Source organism: Carassius carassius, chromosome 12, assembly GCF_963082965.1.
Source record: "Carassius carassius chromosome 12, fCarCar2.1, whole genome shotgun sequence".
In the NCBI taxonomy this organism is placed as follows: Eukaryota; Metazoa; Chordata; class Actinopteri; order Cypriniformes; family Cyprinidae; genus Carassius; species Carassius carassius.
This window is the reverse complement of record NC_081766.1, coordinates 2,779,723-2,801,670: the sequence shown is the minus strand read 5'-3', so window position 1 is coordinate 2,801,670 and position 21,948 is coordinate 2,779,723. Positions and strand designations below refer to the sequence as shown.

The window sequence follows — 21,948 nt, the reverse complement described above, 5'->3', positions numbered from 1 at the left end:
TTTTATTTTTTGGGTCAAAATATCAAGAAATAAACTCAAAATCAACATATATAAACTGAGAATTCTGACTTTTTTTTCTCGAAATTCCAAGTTTACATTTTCTGACAGAATAAAAAATAGAACATTTTGACTTTTTATCTCACAATTCTGCTTTTTTTCCCTGTGGGGAGAAACAAGCTTTCGCTTTCAATATTTAAAAGTTTAAATAAAATTATTGTGTACAATGTATATTAAAAACACAATTCAAGAAATTTGAAAAATGGTTAATAGTTTATTCTAGCCCTTTCACATTTGCACTCAAATGCATTTTGATATTATCTAGAATTTTGCTCCTGAAGCAAATTTTATATTACCATATATTTTGAAATTTGATATTTTATGCAAGCAGTTCATTTAAACTTAACTAAAGCGGGGTGAAAACTGATATTCAGTTCTATCGTTACATTTATTTGGTCATTTTATAGGGTTTGATGAAAAGAAATGCAGAAATAAAGTGTGCACATTTGACTCTTAAAAAAAGTATTACACATTACACATCACATTAAATTGCTTTCTGTAGTAATCAACATTGCGCTGTTAATATATTATTGTACTTTATTATATCCTTCACTAATAAATGATTGCAATATTAATGTACAATACTGTACATTGGATATGCATGGTACTCCAGGGTAATTCAGATAATATTCAAATCAATACCATGGTACTTCTATGTACATTGTTTTATAATGTTTCAAATGAATGTGGATTCTGGTGTTGACAGAGCATCTCATCCTCCAGCATCGCGGCTAAACAAAGCGTTGTCATTAAGAATGCATGCTAATGGTTTATCCTATAGATCAGTGTGGTTTATATTGATGTATGTATAGATTACAAACTCTGTCCATGTCAAGATGTGGTCAATTGGTGTGTGTAGTTACAGCCCTCTTCTAGAAAGCTAATTTGTGTCAGTTCCACAAAGGCACACACTATCATCTTTCACAATATTGAATTATTAATACAATATTTTTTTTATTAATAAATATATATTTTATTGTATTTTTATTTTTATATATTTCAAAAATTATATATTGTTTTATTTTATGTAAACTTTTTATGCATTAATATTATACAATGGTTATAGAAGAGAATCACCCACCTTTAAAATGATCACATTTTGTTGCTTTTCAGACTGAAAGAAGATGGACACAGTTTTTGTTTTAACCTGCTGTATTTACTTAGTGCCACTTATAACATCAAAGAGAAAGAGATAACACCAACATGCCAAAAAATAAATAAACAATATAAAAAACCTGAATCACTGAGTTGGAAAAAGGATCACCCCTCCTAAAAATGACTTGTAAGTCTATTATTTAGAAGAAGAAGGTATTTTGTAGAACACAAACCCTTCCTCCCTGGATAAGGACATCGCTCCAAACTGGATGAAAGAGCTGGAGGAAGCTGGTCAGCAAGAGGCCGATAGCAAATCTGAAGCAGCTGCAGGAATTTATGACAAAGAGTGGTCATTGTGTGCATGTGACAACAATATCACAAATTCTCCACAAACGTGGCTTGTATGAAAGGGTTGCAAGAAAAAAGCCACTCCTCAAGAAAGGCCACATGCAGTCAGACAGAGCTTTTCCAAATCACACCTTGAAGATTGAGGCAGATGAGACTAAAATGTAATTATTATTAACACCAAATGATATGACTGGTTGAAATCCAGCACAGCTCACCATCCTTCAGTAAAGCATGGAGGTGGTGATGTCCTGTTCTGGGTGTTTCTCTGCAACAGGGACTGGAGCACTTGTTAGGATAGAAGGAAAAATGGATGGTGCACAATACCGTTGAATTCCTGAGGAAAATCTGCTGCCCTCTGCCAGAATATTTTCAATGGGAAGAAGGTTTTACCTTCATTTATATAACAATATATTTTGACTTGTATAATATATTTTGAAAATATATTACTCAGAAAATATGGAAAGATTTTAGAAATCTTCAGTTTGGTAAATTAACCTCTTTTGACTGAACATTTTATTTTGTACATTTACAGTATGTTTCAAAAATATTTAATTTTTTTTGGCCAGAATAAAATCTGTTTTTGCAATATAAAGTCATTTCAGGACTCGGATCCAGCGTTTCTTATTTACTTCAAGGAACATCACGTCTGCTTTGTACTGTTGTGTTTGTGCAGATGGTTGTTGCCATAGTGACATAATTACAGCAATTGGCTATACTACAGTGCATTTGTGCTCATTAATTCACTTTAGGATTGTACTTTGATAACATTTATTTGAACACCTACAAACACATGTAGCATCTCTGATAGGGTCAGGTTATATAACAAACAATGGCCATGCTACTATTGTTGTGAATAAGATACCATGGTAATAGGTCACACTTTATTTTACAGTATTTATACTTACAGGGTACTTATCCAAGAAGGTACTAGCATATGTGGGTAAGTTTAGGTTTAGGGGGTAGGTTCATGTTAGTCTCCGGTTATTGTAATTGTTTTAATAAGTACATATAGCATGCACTCACGGAACCGGACTGTAAAATAAAGTACTACCATAATATGCTTTTGGACATATTTTTTTTGAAGTACCTAGGAGAAGCATATAAATACCTTGCAATATAAATATGGCAATCTGTCAAGACCATGATATTACAATCATTGTGTTGGGGAAGGGGGGGTTGTTTAAAGGATCTCTCCTTTTAAATAATATTAGATGCATTTGCAGTGTGTGTATTTAATTTAATGTTGAAGGTTTTCTTTCTCTTGTTTATTTTCGTTGGTTTAGCTGATGCAGCAGCAGGCGGCGATTATGGCAGCTTCTCAAGGCGGTTATTTCGCTCCCAGTGTGGCGTATCCAGCGACACAGATTCACCAGGTGGGGGCGCTCAACATGAACAGCCTGCCACCCACCCCGATGACACCTGTTTCAGGTGAGTCTGATGCACAACCTTAAAATCTCATTTAGGTGTCAGTTTTATCTCAGATGTTCCATCTAAAATTTCTTACTAAAAATTTAGAATAGTTGCACAAAACTTCAGTAATTGAGGTGTTTTTTTTTGAAAACTGGATATTCAATGGAACAAACTGTAGGGCAGGATATCATTTTATCCATTAGTAAGTGTTTGTTTTTAATTGTTATTTTTAACCTTCTGCTTAAATGCTTGAATTTACTTTTGTAGACATATTAAGTTCTTGTTGTGATTTTCGTAAAACTTTGCAATATGGTTCCATTTATTAGCATTAATTAACTACAACAAGGTTATAACAGTTAACTTAAACTAAAACCATAATAAAAACATGGAAATAATTCATCATTTAAATTAACGTTATTTATTAAAAAAAAAACAATAGCATAAAATATATTAGCTTAAAATAAAAATTCAAGTAAATAAAATATATATTTTTTTTAACTTATATTTCAGATTGCCAGGGCAACACTTTCTTAAATAAAGTACATATTTAATGTAATACTGTCTGTGTGTGTGTGTGTGTGTGTGTGTGTGTGTGTGTGTGTGTGTGTGTGTGTGTGTGTGTGTGTGCCCGTGCATGTGTGTGTGTGTGCCCGTGCATGTGTGTGTGGGTCAGAGGTGTCAAGTAACGAAGTACAAATACTTCGTTACATTACTTTAGTAGAAATTTGGAGTATCTATACTTTACTTGAGTAATTATTTTTTTATTTTAATAATTTTAAGACTTTTTACTTCTACTCCTTACATTTTCACGCAAGTATCTGTACTTTCTACTCCTTACATTTTAAAAATAGCTTCGTTACTGCTATTTCATTTCGCCTCATTTTCATTCCGGCTTGTCATCATTCAAAAAAAAAACTATCCAGACAAATCGCGCCATCCGGATGGAGTGAATTTGATTGTGGTTGGATGAGAAGTATAAACAGATACCATTCCGACACCGTATTGGTTTGTACGCGATCCATCGCACCTGCACATGACACAAATCACGTCACACTCCAGCCAGGACATAGCCAGTTTTGGGTTCGTTTATCAAAAAATATATTTCTTAAAAGTAAGGTTGGATATGGAACCGGTATGCACCTTACTGAATAAGAGGAAGCAGATTTCGGTGCCTTTTAAATGCCTGAGCGATCTATTGAAATGTTTGTCCTGGTTCTCCTAAATTTACACAAGAAGCACGGGCATCGCTAGGCTTTTTTAGCGGGGCTGTAGCATTTAGCTCCATAAACTGTATACAAATTTGTGATCGCCTCAGAGTCAGTCCCCTTAAGTTTCATATGAAACCGGCGTCAGACCGGTCTCCTCTCCGTCTTTCAGCGCGCTCTTCAATCCGCAGACCGCGGCGGAGCAGCGCGAGCGGAAACAAACACAGAGGACACAAGGTATGTGTTTATCGAAAGATTGTTAGAATATCCGTATCTGTGCAGTTCTTTGTCATAAATACAGTTTACAAAAGGTCACGAGGGAGCAGTCGGTTTCTCATCTTCTGTAAAGTTTTCGCTGCGTTCACCGCTCATCACTAAACAGCTGTTTCCTCCAGCAAAAATCTAGCCCTTAACACATATGAACGAACACTTACACTTATTTAAATATACTTAATTTAATCGTACGTACTTTATACATACACCAGCTACTGTGCAAAAGTCTTGGGCACGTTAGTATTTTCACTAAAGAATGGTGTTCGGCCAGTTATTTATATACTTTGCTGTTTCATTATAAAATATCTGTTTAAATTTCCAAACATTCATTTCGCCGTTGTCAGACTGCTTGTGCATTCAAAATCGCACTAGATTATTAATAAAATTAATGGCAAACTGATATTTCCTACTGACACACTACAGCATATATATAAATAACTGGCTTAAAACCCTTTTTTGGGGTGAAAATACTAATGTGCCTTAGACTTTTGCACAGTACTCTAATTTACAAACGACTGTTGCTACTTTATAAAGAATGAGCATACAGTCATTCACAGAATGGATTAAAGACAGTGACAGACAGCACTCATCTTACCTAAATATCAGAGTGACAGAGATACAGTCGAAACATTATGTGTGGTTTTTGTATTAAGTAATGACCCAGATTATGAAATACATTTATTAGCCTTAGATTAAGCATAACTTGGGAAATAAGAGCATCCAAAGTGAAAGCGATGTATTTATTTTAAATATTTGTAATGTTCTTTAATGTTATCCATAGTTTTTTTGTGGGTCTTTTTTTTTAAGTATCGGTTCAGGCACCGTTTAGGCGCCGGTACCGTTTTAAAAGTATCGAAATGGCACTGGATTATTTCTCACTGGCTCATTTACCAAATGGGTGCTTTCTCTTCGTCCTCCACAAATTAAGCTACTGTAGGTAGTTCGGTAGCGAGACGTTTTAATAAATTATCGTTTGCGATTGACGACGCGATTGACAATGTTGTGATAAGTAGGCTATACTAACTTTGTAACTCGTTACCCCCCCCCCACCCCCCCACCCCCCCCCCCCCCCCCCCACACACACACACAGACTGGACATAGCAAATACAGGAAGCTATCAATCAAGAAGGTATCAGGATTATGAGTTATTTTTTCATTTTTAGTTTTTGATTAATCACTTGGATTAATCATTCACTTTGACAGCACTATAATCTTTCTTGTATATAGACAACCATACAAGGCTAATTGTTTTTTAGCCTCCACCAATGTTCTTGTCCATTGCCCTCGCAGATTCCTGCAGCTAAACTTGGATGTACATTTACATTCCATTAAAGGTTATTGATGACATGCCTCTGAAGTTTGACTTTTTGCATCATAACAATACTTATAGGCAACTATAGGGTGACCATATGAGCCATTTTCCCAGGACACGTCCTTACCAGGATTTTTATATTGCCTAAAATATCCAGATTTTGGCTGTTTGTGCTTTGCAGATCGATCATTGTATGGCATTCATAAGTGTCATACAATGATTGGTGCGCAGCGACGCTTCAAGTTGAATGAACGAACAAACACCTAACATGTACGTGTATTTGCATTACTCTGATCGTTCTCTGTAGATCTCACCTTATCACACGCCACGACTGGTTGATTATGTAACATACCTGCATGTTATTGGTCAAACTACTTTGGATGTTTTAGGCAATATAGAAATTCTGGCAAGGACGCGTCCTGGGAAAATGGCTCATATGGCCACCCTAGGCAACTAGTCATCATATCTCTAGTTCTTTAATGTATTTGCATTGTACTAAAGTACGTGCATTTTCAATGGGCATATATGCGGCTGAAACAGGTAGCCTAGTGCATCCCAAATTTTTCAACATGAACATTTTAATATAACATTATAGTCATTATGGCCTATGGCTTTTAGAATAATGTTTTTTTGAGGAGGTGGGGTAGTGCACAATAGGCCCCTGTGGCGCGGCCTAAGCTTTTGTTCTAAATGGCATTTTTTTCCCTTACATTACTTTTACTTTTATACTTTAAGTAGTTTTTTAAACCAGTACTTTTACACTTTTACTTGAGTAAAAAGCTTGAGTTGATACAAAAGTCTTTTTAAACCCTAGTATCTATACTTCTACTTAAGTAATGAATGTCAATACTTTTGACACCACTGGTGTGGGTAAAATGTTGACTCTGCAAAACTAGTATACATTAAATTTTTTGTTACATTAGACCAGTTTACTAGCAGTAAGTATCCCAGATTTGCACTCTTATCAAAGCCCATCTCACGCTGGATATCAGCTTTCACTCCCAACTCACCTGATCAGTGTCATGGACTGGAACGCACTAGAGATTCCTATTGATCCTTGGGAATCGATGGGCTGGATGTGAACCACACCTCATGGATGCATTTCAGATGTTCAAACACACACAGCTGCAGGCTCTCACTCTTATAGCAGACCCTTGAAGCAGGGGATACAGGATAGTCCACGGGGTCCCACATGAAAACAAGCTCCTGAATTTGAGAAACATTTTAAAATCCATCCACTGGTCATGATTTCGGCTGCAGATGTGTTTTTGAGATGTTCTAAGTCCATTGTAGATGTTCAGAAGCTTCAAAAACAGACAATAGAACATTTTGACAATATTTAGAAGGACTAGCATATAGTTGACCTTTAAGCTAACATACATGTACTAATGGTCCAGTTTTGATTTCATAGGCTCTTAAATTTTGTATACGGTAGCCTACGTGTGGTCCCCCAAAAGGAACATGGATTTTATGTTTCTGTGTTGCAGTTGGTCTGAGTCTCCTGTAATTGCACGACATTTGAAATCCCAGGCCTTTGACTGACAAGCATAATCATCTGGCGCTCGAGCGATCTGTCCCCACACAGAACAGATGCTTTCATTTGTGCACATGATGACCTTTAGTCTGGGTGCTGTTCTGGGCTCAGTATTTGCCTAACATATCCCAATGAAACTAATGATGTGGCTAGCCTGATGCTGATCTGAGAACAGCACACTCTTGTGGCTTTATGCAAATGTGTCCGGGGGTCACTTCCCAGCGTGTTTTTGGATCTGAATAAGATATGCTGCACTTTCTTAAGGATGTGTTGTGTAAACTGATTCTTTAGGGTTGCATAAGAGAGTGTGTGTTATAACATTCTCCTCACTGACCATTTAATATGTTGAGTGAACACACAAACACATTTATATACACAATAACACCATAGACTCGCCCAGCATCCACTCTGTGTATTGGTTTGATTTTTACTCTGACCGCCTGGTGACCTTTGTATCTCCTAGACTGTGTGTGTGTGTGTGAGATCCTTACAGAATATCCATTCACTCCCAGTGTGTGTCTGTGTGTGGTTAGAAGAAACAGAGAATATCTTGGAGTCTGTAGAAGAGACAGTAGTAGACATGGCAGCCTAATTTATCATGGCTCCATGGGACCCGCAAAGCACAAAGCACTGCAAAAGATACAAAAGCTCTCCTGGGTCTGTGCTGTCCCACACACACACACACACACACACACACACACACACACACATACACACACGTAGTGACTCCTGCTCCTTAAAGAGTAAATATTTGGCTACAGTTGTGCTGTGATGTGACTTTCTGCAACAGTAAATGCAAATCTACTCATTACCTGTTGAGATAGCAGTCAAGAGCTGTACACAATACCCTAAGCACTTCAAGTTTTGTAGGGCAGAATTTCACAGTTTTGTATTTTTCCTCTAGTTTTGCAAGTAGAGAAGACTTTTTACTGTCAGCATAAAATTTGGTCCTGTTTGCAGCTTTTTCTGGTTAAGAACTGCACATTGTTTTTCAGAATTTTAGCCAGAAGGGCTTAGAATATTAAAGTGCTTGATTATCGTACATAAAAAAGTTGTTTGTCTTGGTCTTAAAGGAACACTCCGACTTTTTGGGACTTTAGCTTATTCACAGTATCCCCCAGAGTTAGATAAGTCCATACATACCTTTTTCATTTCTGTGCGTTCTGTAAGTGTTATTTGACGCACCCACCGCTAGCCTAGCTTTGCACAAAGACTGGATGTAAATGGATACTGGTAGCATAGTAATCCCAATAAGTGACAAAATAATGCAAACATTTTCCTATTTACATGTTGTGATCTGTATAGTCACAGCGTGTACAAATAACAAGGCTATATGAGACAGAGAGCATTTTTAATCGTATAAATACTGGGAACTATATTCTCACTAGGCGTAGGAGCACAGCTAATGTTACTTGGGCGGAGTGATTAGCGCAGCACCCGAGACCGTAAACAAAACAAACGTGACTAACTAGCTAGACGTGAGTCGTGATCATGGCTGACTTTGAGGAATTGTCAGACTCAGAGGAATTTTACTGTGTATCAAACTAGGGCTGCAACTAACGATTATTTTGATAATCGATTAATCTGTCGGTTATTTTTACGATTAATCGATTAATCGGTTTATGTACTTATATTTTAGTTTTTCCCATTTTTTCCCCAAGTAAATTATTAGTAAATGGTCTTTATCCTTCAGCATAGATTTTTAAGAGATTTTAACCATTTTGCACTGTCATATCCTAATCAAAAATATACCTGGAGTTGTTTTATTGTGTTAGTAATCCTTTGTCGAACTCTTCTGCAATCAGAACACTGACCCATACTCTAGCAAATTTCACAAGGAGATTTAAAATAATGTTTTCACCATGGCAGTCCTTAGAGCTCCTAAAGTAGTTTAACATCCCAAACGAAGCTTATTAAGGAATCTTTCAGAACATATTTTCACGAAGAATAAGGATAAAACAGAATAAAATTGCAGTGCATTGTATTTTATTATTTACTGGGAAACAGCTTTATAGCTTTTGCTGTGAAATTGTAAACAATCCTTAGAATAAAGTGCCAGTGACATGAAACCTGAATGGAACTCACAATTTAAAGTAAAATCCATCAGAAGGTTGTCCAGAAAAAAAAAATTGGACAGTCACACACAAAAAACCTGCTGTGTGAAAAAGAGCAGTGAATACTTAGAAAAAAAGTGCATTTCAAATATCTTTAAACATTTACCTCTCTCATTCAGTCATAATTAGGCTGCACGACTGAATTTTGAACTGGTAAACGACAAACTGATCACAGAACATGTTTGTAAAGCTTTAAATGTTAACTGTTAAAAAGCAATGTTATCAGCTTTTACGACTAAACATTTGCAAACAACATTGTACTGGAGAATCTGCACAAATAAAAGTCTTAGGGGCCGTTCACATATCGTGCCTAAAAACGCGTGGCGCTTTCTCCTTCTTTCCAAAGCGCTCGGGCAGAAGCGCCCCTGAGGCGTCTGCCTTTGATAAGCAACCATGACGTGCTCTCTCCTTGGAGACGCGGAAATTTCAGCAAAGGATAAATGGATTTGCAGCTCAAAAAATCACTTGCAGTAGCTCTGCTACTAAATTTATTTCAAAATGGAAATCCATATACAACTATGATCAGCTGTTCCTTTCATCTTGACTGAGCTTTTAACGTTGTTACGGGAAAGGATGAAGCTGATTGGTTAGTTCTTGTCACATGACCCGCGATGCGCTTGCAGCATTCTGAAAAGTTGAGATCTTTTTAACTCGATGCGGTGCGGTGTTGGAAATAACGAACTTGAGCGCGCAAAAGACGCGATATGTGAACGTCCCCTTAAACAGTTCAGTAGTGCAGAGTTTACAGGTTACTCTTCTTTTTTGAAGGCTCAAAGTAAAGTACTCCCAGTCTCCCGCATCCCGCTAAATGCTGCAGAGACGCTGTTCGGGAAGCACGTGACATAAAACGAGGCCAGCTATTGGCTATTCGCTACTTCTCCCTCTGTACTGGCTGAGTAAAACCTCCGATGTCTCATTACTGCCACACTTTGGTCACCGCAGATTTGAAATACCGTAAAACTTCAAATAATAGCCGAGTCCCAAATAGACGCCTGTCTCTTTTAAACGCCTGGTGTGACGACAGGTTTGGGTAAATAAAGGCCGGTCTCAAATAGAGGCCTGGTCTGTTTCAAGCGTGGGAAAAGCTGGATACGGAGCGGCTGAAAAATTCCTTTAAGGTATGCTTGCGCGCGCGTGCAAGTGTGTGTGTGCGAGGGAGAAAGAGGAGATAATATATTTCATTGACTTCGGGATGTTATCCTTAGGTATGTGGCCTGACAGTAGCTTCTGATGGAAGTGAGGATCACCTTATCCATTGTTTCAAAGAGGGAGAGCCGTGCGCATCTGGGCGAGAGCTGTTAGTGCAAGCAAGGCAGGCAGAGTTAGCGGAGGCTGGAGAGAGAGAAGTGGAGGAGAGCGACGTGGAGGAGGAATTCGCCAATGAACTTGTAATTGAGGATCGCGGGGATGATGATAGTGATGAATAGAGTAATTTTCTTTCACATGATTGCAGTTGTTTTACAGGGTAGCCTTCATTCTTTCTTGTTGATATGTTTCGGGAAACAAGTTCATATGCTCGATGGATTTTAGCGGTAACTTCTATTGTTCTGCCCATTGCTGTCACATCGTTTCGTTTTTTATGCTGCCAATAATCTTAGACATTTCTTTCACTAAATTATTTGTTAAACACATTTGTTTAGGGGTAACTTGTATTGTTCTGCCCATTGCGGTGACATCGTTTCGTTTTTTATGTTTTTTTTTTTTTTTATGCTGCCAATAGCCAAAGACATTTCTTACATTAAATTATTTGTTAAACACATTCCAAATTAATTCTAAATAAAACGTAATATAATGTTGTAACCTCCTACTGTCATGCTTGAACATCTCAACACTAAATTAAAGGCCTGTCTCTTATAGACGCCTGTCTCAAATACAAGCCGGTGCAGTTCGGCGATTTGGGTAAAAAGAAGCCCGGGCTATTATTTGAAGTTTTACGGTATGCACGAAATGAGCCGCTTACGGCAAATAAAAGTTATTTAGCAACGAATCGATGACTAAATTAGTTGACAACTATTTTAATAATCGATTTTTATCGATTAAATCGATTCGTTGTTTCAGCTCTATATCAAACCAAGATCCAGAACCATATAGTTTTGAGCCAGAATACACAAACGAGGAGTTACAAACTTTGGAAGCTGTAAGACGAAGGGAGAATCAGGACGAACACGGACTGGTGGTGTAAATGTGGAACATGACAACCTATGCCGACAGAAACCGGGTGCCTTTGTTGTAATGAATGGGACCGGGTATTGCCATCAATGTCAAGGCTTGATGACAATCAAAATATCGGAAGATTTCTCTGCCCTAATACACCCGGCAGTTGTCTTTTTTTCCTATTGTGACAAGATCAACTGGAAGAAATGCCCCATGCCGAGTGAACCTACTGGTCAGCTGTCCACCAAGTAAGTGATTTTGTTATAATGATCATTCATAGTTCAATGAAATTGTAGTATAGCCATTGCATACAGTGTGTCACAATAATAACAATAAAGGGGATACACGGATGCACGGACCCCCTATTCACGTAATAGTGTCACTACTAAGGTTATATTACATTAGCATGGCACTGTTACAGTATGGCTAATGTTAGTCATCTCAAAACATAACGGAACACTTACCGCAGTAACAGGTGATCCAATTTGTCCGGTCTTTATTATTGATGGGATGGCTGTATCCTTTAGCACACGTTTCATGGTCCGTGTGGCAACTTGCATTTTTTCAAAATAGTCGTCTACAGTAAAATGTTCAGAGCAAACGAATTACTTCGTGATGTTGTTTTCAGGTGTGTTTGGATCTATTTCCAGAGCAAGTAGCCATCGTCTCTGTCTCATATAGCCTTGTTATTTGTACACGCTGTGACTATACAGATCACAACATGTAAATAGGAAAATGTTTGCATTATTTTGTCACTTATTGGGATTACTATGCTACCAGTATCCATTAACATCCAGTCTTTGTGCTAAGCTAGGCTAGCGGTGGGTGCGTCAAATAACACTTACAGAACGCACAGAAATGAAAAAGGTATGTATGGACTTATCTAACTCTGGGGGATACTGTGAATAAGCTAAAGTCCCAAAAAGTCGGAGTGTTCCTTTAAAGGGATATTTCACGCAAAAATGAAAGTTCTGATCATTTAGTCACAATCATGTTTTTCCAAACTTTCTTTCTACTGTGAAATACAGAATGGCTCCATTTCTTTGTCCTACAATGGAATTCCAGTGTTGTTATTTATTATATATTTTTTAGTCTGTGAACTTTTAATGTATGGACAAAAACAGCCGAGACATTCTAATACTAATAATACTAGTAATACTAATTGGCAACAAAAAAAGTCATATAACAAAATTACTTAAACTAAATTAAAATCAAAACTACATATATATATATATATATATATATATATATATATATATGTATATATATATATATATATATATATGTATGTGTGTGTGTGTGTGTGTGTGTGTGTGTGTGTGTGTGTGTGTGTAGTTCTCCTGGTTGAATTTCATGTTGTCCATAAGTGTAAAAGAGCAGCTCTTCCCTTCAGCTGTCTGATTTAGCTCAGTATTTCACAGAGTGAAAGGAGTTCAGGAGTTTCGGACGTGAGAGCCGTTCTGTTTTATCAACACTTTCTGACTCACTGTTAGACTTATATTTCTCTCTACTCTCGTTCTCATCCTTTATCACTTTTCTTTTCTCAATCCTGCTGGAAAATCGATGCTGATTTAAATATTTCTTATTATTATCAACGTTAAAATCAGTTGTGCTGCTTCATATCTTTGAGGAAATGGTGATACTTTTTTCAGGATTCTTTGATGAATAGAAAGTTCAAAAGAACAGCGTTTATTTGGAAATAGAAAGCTTTTGTAACAATTTAATGTTCCCCTGCTGAATAAAAGTGTTAGCAAGGCCCAGATTGTCTGCAAGAATAACCAGGTCCAGACAGCTGAGCTACTCAATGACTTAATGAAACCAGTTTGGATTAGTAGAAACTATCTACTGTGCTCTAGCTTCCACCTTTAGCTGGTTTCAGCTCGATGAACAGGAGTGTTACACAAGACCGGACAGCACAGAAACACATGATGTGTTTGATTTGACTCTTTTCATTCAACTGTAGATCAGACATTAAAGAGCCCAGTCCTCAGAGAGAAGTCAACAAAACATACTGCACTACACGAAGACAGCAGTCAGGAGAGATGATGATATTTCTCTGGCTGTCTCAGGTGTTTGTATTTCTCTCTGATTTCATCATGAGCACTGTTAATCCTATTTGCAACTTTTTTGTAGTATAAATCAACTTCCATATTCCCTGTATGCAAAATCGAACCTCATATTCTACATAACATCTAACATTAAGTGTTTAATTTTGACAAAATTCTTTCATAGTTTTTTCTGCACGATTTGTGTATGTTGGATTGTTTTTGCTCCTCTTCTAAGGCTAACCGAGCTGTTTTTCTAACCACCTGTTCTTCTGCAGTTTGATTGACAGTAGAGTTGAAGCGTGTTGATCTGTCCAACATTAGATACAGCCAGCAGCGCTTCAGACATCATTTACATAATCACGCTTCTGCATCAAACCATACACATCTGCTGTACTGCATTGTTCATGAACATTTATGAGACTTTGCTTTGTGTTGAGATCTAAGCCCTTTTACAGTAATATATAGAGATTTTTATTAAGGATTCTCTTTTCTGCTTACCATGGTTGCATTTATTTGATCAAAAATACTGTAAAAAAAATATAATTTCAAATGGGTTGTATTGTAGGAATTTATTCCTGTGGTCAGAGCTGTATTTTCAGCATCATTACTCCAGTCTTCAGTGTCACATGATCTTCAGAAATCATTCAAATATGCTGATTTGCTGCTCATGAAATATTTCATGTTATTTTCAATGTTAAAAACAGATGTGCTGCTTCAAATTATTGTGGGCAAACTGTGGATCAAGATTCTTGAAATTTTTTTTTTTGAGCTGATTTGCAGGTAAAAATGAAAATATGTGATGGATGTAAACATGGTACAAACACAATGCAAAAAAAATACAATTCAATTAAAATTTAAAATTGTTTAGTATTTAAAAAAATAATAATATATATATATATATATATATATATATATATATATATATATATATATATATATATATATATATATATATATTATATCTGCCAATTATTAAAATCATTGTAAATATATCCGAAATAATGATGACAACATTAAATGTGGGAATGTGTAGAATTTCGGGATTAATTTCAGCACTACTGTAAGTCAGCATCTATCATATTGCTTCACTTCACAGGAAGTGGCTTAGTTTGTTTACAGAAAACCATCATATATAATGCAAACTAATAGTTTTTTTGTTTGTTTGTTTGTTTTGTTTTTTTGCATGTGCAATTCACTCAGAATGCAGAATCACCACACAGTTATGTGGAAACCCCAGATCATGGCTGAAGTTTCCCTGTAGGCATAAACTGGTTACAACCACAGTGTGCTGCATCAATATCAGCTGTCAGCACTTTCTGATGTGCAATCAATTCGAATGTAGAAATGATGTCGAAAATTGAGTTGAAATGGCACAATATCATTAAAACGGCAGAATTTTAAGGAATTCCAGCTTGTGAAGTTCATTGTCAACATGTCGCTGGTCTCAGATCAGTGATTTCTGTGTCAATCTCGTCCGCAGGTTTGAGCTCTCCGCCGGCTAATCTGGCCTCCTCTGCCATGCCGAGCATCGTGACTCCCATTGTTAATGGGTTCAGTGGAATCCATCACCAAGCCAACGGTCATCCGGTCGAGGCGGTGTACACCAATGGCCTGCCGCAGTACTCCACCCAGAGCCCCAGCGCAGCCGACACGCTCCAGCAGGCCTTCACGGGCGTCCAGCAATACACAGGTACTGCACACACCAGTGGAGACCTCAGTTTCATTTAAGTCTCAATATTTCTTCTAAAATTAGTTTGGACACAAAAGAGTCAGTAGTCATCATCCAGCGAGAGTTGTAGAGCTATGAAATGAATTTGAATCTGAGCACAGTTTGAAACATTTAAAAACGTTGTTGTTGAGGAGAAACGATAGAGATATTTGAGATATAACACATTTTAGAAATTACATCTTTGCAAATCTGAGCACAGTGTGAGACGTTGTTGAGATCTCGTCTAAAACATTTTCTCAGGAGAAACATCTGAGAAGCAGGAGATTTCAGCAAATTTGTTCTCCATTTAATCTTGGTGTCTGGGTGAAAGAAATGATGTATTTGAGATACTAAACATCTGGATTATCTAAGAAGCAGGAGGTTTAAGCAAAAGTTGGATTTTTATGTTCTCCATTTAATCTCAGTATTGTGTAGAAGTAGCAGAGATATTATGTCTTTCCAAACCTGAGCATAGTTTGAGACATCTGTTCAGACACATTTGCTCTCCATTTAATCACACTGCTGTTTAGCAGAGAGAGCTGAGATGTTAAATGGATCTCATTTGTTATTGTTCATTCCATGCTGTCGATATTTTCATAAATGTCACTTTCACAAATATAACTTTCCTCATGGAGTGTTATTGCTGGTAGGTGACTTTGCTGTGATTGAAACCTCAGGTTGTATTTGTATTTTCTGGATATTACAGCTATCATACGGATGCCTGGAGATCTGTCATTTTAAATCAGTTTGATATATGATGAACTTGCTTTCAGATTTCATTGCACTGTGATGCTGTCATATTTCATTAGCATATAACGGTCAACCTTCGTCTTGTCCTTATTCTTGCCTCATCTGCACCTCTGTCTCTCTCATGATTATGCATATATCTGCAGCCATATATCCTGCCACAACACTGACCCCTATAGGTCAGACACTGCCACAGCCTGCTCAAATCATCCAACAGCAGCAGCAGCAGCAGCGGGAAGGTAAGCCACAGAAATCACCGCTTTCATTTCTCTCACTAATCAGTCTTTCCCCCTCATGTTGTCGTGAACCAATGAAATTCAGATCAGATAGTCCTATTCAGAAGTATCAAACGCTTGACTGCTTCCCTGTGAAGATTTAACTACTGAGTTCCATTTTAGAATCTTCAGTTTTAGTGACATCACTGTCAGATGCTTCCTGATTGGCCTGCTGTGTTTGAACTTTTTAAATGGCATAAATCATAAAACATTAAAAGAAAATATCTAAGTGGAGCAAAAAATGCTAAATAAAGACTATAATGCTCAAAACCCCCCAAAACATTTCCATCAGTGCAACATTGTGTTGTCTATGTAAATTAAATAATTTCTTGTTGATGTGTATTTTATGGAAGCCCATTTCCACCACACAATAAAGTAAAAATAAAAGGTAATTGCAGCTTTTTATCTCACAATTCAGACTTTCTTTTCCTCACAATTCATCAGAACAGAAAAAAAGTATGAATTTAAAAAATAATAATAATAAGTCCGAATAGTCAAATATAAAATCAGAAATGTGTGATATAAAGTCAGAATAGCAAGATATAAAAATGCAATTCTGGGAAGAAAAGCTTAAATAAAAACTCACAATTACCTTTTTTTTTCATAATATTTCACTGATGCATTAAAGAAAAAAATAATCTTGCAGCTAAGTTATATTTACATCATATGTTTCATTGGTCTTTTCGTAATTTTCATAAAGTCTAAAAATACATGTTCATGTCTGCCACAGCATATAAAATATGCGTATGTCTGTTTCAGGTCCCGAGGGCTGCAACTTGTTTATCTATCACCTGCCACAGGAGTTTGGGGATAACGAGCTAATGCAGATGTTTCTTCCGTTCGGATCTGTCATCTCCTCAAAGGTGTTCATGGACCGAGCCACCAATCAGAGCAAATGTTTCGGTAAGACACACATCTCTGCTTTATACTTCCTTATCTATCTATCTATCTATCTATCTATCTATCTATCTATCTATCTATCTATCTATCTATCTATCTATCTATCTATCTATCTATCTATCTATCTATCTATCTATCTATCTATCTATCTATCTATCTATCTATCTATCTATCTATCTATCTATCTATCTATCTATCTATCTATCTATCTATCTATCTATCTATCTATCTATCTATCTATCTATCTATCTATCTATCTATCTATCTATCTATCTATCTATCTATCTATCTATCTATCTATCTATCTATCTATCTATCTATCTATCTATCTATCTATCTATCTATCTATCTATCTATCTATCTATCTATCTATCTATCTATCTATCTATCTATCTATCTATCTATCTATCTGTATTTGTGTGTGTGGGGGAGGGGTCTGTCAATATATGAACAATATATTATTGTTTTGTTGCCATGCAGAGGTCAGACTATTAAAAAAAATGCAAGCATATGGCTTCCCTTATAAAAATCTATTTTTTTTTTTTTACTGTGTATCATTCTGATTTAAAGGTTTGCTAACGTGTTACCAGGCAATTGGCAATTAACACATTTTATTTGCATGCCAAAGCCAATTTTAACATGCATTAAGTGTTTGCCAAATTTGGATTTTGTATCCAGGGTGCCATGTAGCCCCTGATGTGCCACCACTTAGTGTGTGTGTGTGTGTGTGTGTGTGTGTGTGTGTGTGACTGTAGTGAGTTTAATGAAGGTTTATTGGTCTCCTCACTCACCCCAAAAGCCTTGCCTGTCTGGAATCACATATATTTATATTAATTCTTCTCAGACTACACATGTGGCTCTCAGCAACAAGATCCCTCCGCAGAAATCAAGCCGTTTCTCTCCCTCTCTCTCCCATTAGTTTAATTTGATTCAGTCCTCTCAGTTTAGTTGTTGTTCATTTCCTTCCACATGAATTAAAAAGGAGTAAATTTGGACGTTCGTAGCATACGCACACATGAGCAGCACTGTCTCTCTCAGACTCTGTTGCTCTGTTTCTCTCTCGACTGCAGGCTTCGTGAGCTTTGATAACCCCGCCAGCGCTCAGGCTGCCATCCAGGCTATGAACGGCTTTCAGATCGGCATGAAACGCTTGAAAGTGCAGCTGAAAAGGCCAAAAGATGCCAGCCGTCCATACTGACCACAGCCAGGGATGCATATGTGCACTCTCAGCCATTAGGAGAGGTAGGCACACGCATCATTTTAATAAACCAGAGGTGTCCATCATAACATACTGCAGGCTTATGTAAAGTGTTTAGTTACACTCAGGTGTAGCCATCATTTGAGAAGTGAGGGGGACAGAAGTGACAAATGTAATAATAGTTTTTAAAAGTCGGATAGACCAAAATAAATAAATAAATAATAGTAATAGTAATAATTATAATGAATACAAAAAAATCTCTTGAGACTATCTTGTCTGTTTGAATTTAAATATAAATATATTTACAGTGGCCCTTGAAAACCTCTGTTCATCTACGTGAACACACTTGCCTGAATAAAGTGTGAATTTACATCTTATTAAAAGTGAGGGGGTTCTTTTACTTTGCAAGACAGCATTAATAGTTTAAATTGTGTCCTTTCTCTCTAAAAACTGTTGAAACAAGTGGAAAGACCAGTTTAAGTTGATTGTTTTCATTTGCAAATGTTTTACATTCTGTCTGATGATAAAGATGATTTAGAAAAAGCATGGTGTAAAGATTAAGTACAATTTACAGTTCTGTAATATTATTGCAATTACCTGCAAGCAAATAATATCAGGCCAACAACAACAACAACTCATTTTATGTTTTTAAATAAATGAAATTTTTAAAAAATAATAATAATATAAATTGTTGTTGTTCTTGTTGTTGTTATTATTTTATTTTTAATATAATTTTCTTTATAAAAATGTGAAATAAAATAATCAAGATAATAATAAAAATAATAATAATGATGATTATATAACTTTTTGATGTATGATTTTACTATTGCTTTTGACAACAACAATGATGATGATTTTATAGTTCAAGTGAAAATGTAAAATAAAATCTTATCCATTATAATCGGCCATAATGACACATAATAATCAGTTATTATCATCATCAAAATGTGTCATCGCTACATCCCGCGTTTGGAGTATAAAAGCTTGTGCTGAATGAAGTGATCTCTCCTTTAAAGCCGCAAACTTCTCTGCTTAACTCTTCCGGCAAACAGTCAAATGTTTTCTTGAAGCTGCAGTGTGGATGATGCAATCCATCGGCACACCTGTATCATGTCATCTCTCTGGGTGCTTCTATCATATTTAATGTGATGTCAAGAGCGCAGGCCTGATTTTGAGCTTCACACGGCTCCGGCTGTGTCTGATGGCTCCTGGTTTGACATCCAGGTATCAAGCTGTCAGCATGTAGCTGAGCTGTTTTCCTCTTCTGCTGCTGCTGTCTGTCTCCTGAGTCAAACTCTGACATTTCTCTCTCTTTCTCTCTCTCTGGCAGGTTTTGAACAGATATAGTCTTGACGTTTTGACGGATGGAAACTTTTCTTGAAAAACTAACACATGAAAAAGAAAAAAAGACTAAACACAAAAAAACAACAACAACACAAAACACACAAAGAAGCAAACAAAGTGGAAAAACAAGCGCATAAGGGAGTTTCGTGAAGCATATGGCATTTAACAAAAGCGTGTGTTTCAATGGCTATGAAAGACTGGCGTGACGAGGGGACGACAGCGACGGCGGAGACGAGGACGAAAACAAATAAACTCAAATCTTTTTTCTCTTGTGAAAAATGCTATATACCGAACACTTTGGAAGCACAGTGCATGGCTGGGACTGGTAGAGTTCGCAAAATGAAAAAGACGGATCCATGCACATATCAAAAGACAGTTGTAGCTTTTACTCGAGTGGAATAATGAGGGTTTAACGGTGAAATGTGTATATGACACTGACGCAGTACAACGAACTCTCCCATAGGGACCAGAGGACCAAATCTTTTTCATCTCTGTCGGTACCGTAACCATGTACAATATTACCACCGAGCGATTATCTTACGCGACATACATGCTACTTCATATAATATACCAATTAAGAGTTAGACACAATTAATTCAGGGTGTATAGTGTAGGTTTACGGGGACTTGGGGTGTGTTTTATTGAAAACCTTTGGTTATGGGCGCAAAACCGTCCAAAGGATATTGATAGATTGTTTAGTGGGGTATTTTAGGCTATTGTTATAGACTATGAAGTGTGTTGATATTGAATCGGGCCCATCCTGAATTGCTGTTCATCGCCACGTCTCATTTCAGAAAGTTGCCGGGTGGAAAAAAAGGGCATTTGATCCATAGTGATATCATTTATTTCATGCATCATACTGTAAACATTTGACCACAGCAAACACATAACCACACATGGATATTTTTGCCAAACAATGGCTCTTGTTTTTGAGCTAAACAAATTCACAAGGAAACGTCACTCTGGTGATAATTTCACCACCAAAACTCTCCACAGATGTTTTTAATGTTGGATATGAGGATTTCATGAAGTCTCAATTATCTTTGGTTTGTTATTGACTTTTGTTTTGTTTTGTTTTGTTTTGTTTAGTTTTTTGTGTTTTGTTTTGTTTTGTGTCAGCTTACCAAGTTCACAAGACTTACATTTAAATTACTCTTTTATTTTATTTTATTTTATCTTACCAAGTACACAGCAGGGCTTAGAGTAAAATTACTCTCATTTGTTATTTATTTATTCATTCATTCATTCTGTTTTTTACTTTTATGTTAAAATAAAAGTCTCACATTAACATTACTGTCAGTTTATCCATGTTTTTCTTTTTTTATTTATCACATTGTATCATATATGTTAACTTTCTTACCGTTAATGTATTGGTTACCTTAAGTTTGTCAGTTTAAAACACTGCTGAATACCCAGCAATCAATCTAATGCAATTCACTATTACTATTTAAAACTATTTAACTGAATTGTTGCTCCTGCTACTTCTGTACTGCGTTCTCCAAACACGTGAGAACATATATGAAGATAACTGAGGCTTTATATTAAATCCTCTGAAATTAGGTTAAAAACAGCCAGAGAAAGATCTTTTGCTGGTTCATGCAGCACTGATGTTTCCATTGTGAGATCGGGCTGTTTTCAAGATATAATTCAGGAAAACCTTTCATTTAGAAACAGCCTAAAATCGTGCCATAGTGAAGCTTTGAATTTGTTTCAGTGGCTTACACTGATATGCTGTTTGCCAGAAGGGCCTTCTTGAACATTTATAGTCGACAAATCAAACCATATGACAGCATAACACACAGCACACAGAGAGATCAGCAGTCTCTGAACATTTTTATAGCCTTGAAAGGCACTTTTAAAGAAAGTAGTTCTCTTCTATTCATGCTTTATTCAGGTATTTCATGTGTGATTACACTTAAATGAACTTCGTAATTGCTCATAGTTACACTGTATTGTGCATGCCTATGTAAACGTAGTACTTATGTAGAGCCAGGTCACAGTTATGGCCTAAACGATCGAGAAAAAAAGAGAGAAGTGATGTAAAGGAACAAAGATGTATGAAAAATAGTGTTTAGAGGTGAAACCTTTGGAAACAAACCAGTGAGGCCACATCACCACTGCAAAACATGGGAACATTTATTTTAAAGTCAAACATGAAATCAAAATCTTTCGTAATACATGTTTTTAGTCTTATTTTGAACAACTCACCAGTGCACATAATCGCAA

The 21,948-nt window shown here is 36.5% G+C and overlaps 1 protein-coding gene across 2 annotated transcripts in view; it reads left to right on the top strand.

The window, feature by feature from the left end:
- The window catches only part of LOC132154470 (CUGBP Elav-like family member 5), a 152,143-nt gene extending 132,142 nt beyond the window's left edge, over positions 1-20,001 (top strand). Inside the window, exons 7-12 of one of the 2 annotated variants that reach the window (XM_059563034.1) lie at positions 2,784-2,928; positions 15,031-15,240; positions 16,152-16,244; positions 17,040-17,183; positions 18,251-18,422; positions 19,709-20,001. In XM_059563034.1, the coding sequence (XP_059419017.1) occupies positions 2,784-2,928; positions 15,031-15,240; positions 16,152-16,244; positions 17,040-17,183; positions 18,251-18,378 (720 nt within the window). In that variant the 3' untranslated portion in view covers positions 18,379-18,422; positions 19,709-20,001. The remainder of the gene's footprint in view (positions 1-2,783; positions 2,929-15,030; positions 15,241-16,151; positions 16,245-17,039; positions 17,184-18,250; positions 18,423-19,708) is intronic. The other variant, XM_059563035.1, reaches the window with a different exon arrangement.
- Positions 20,002-21,948: the final 1,947 nt, after the last annotated feature.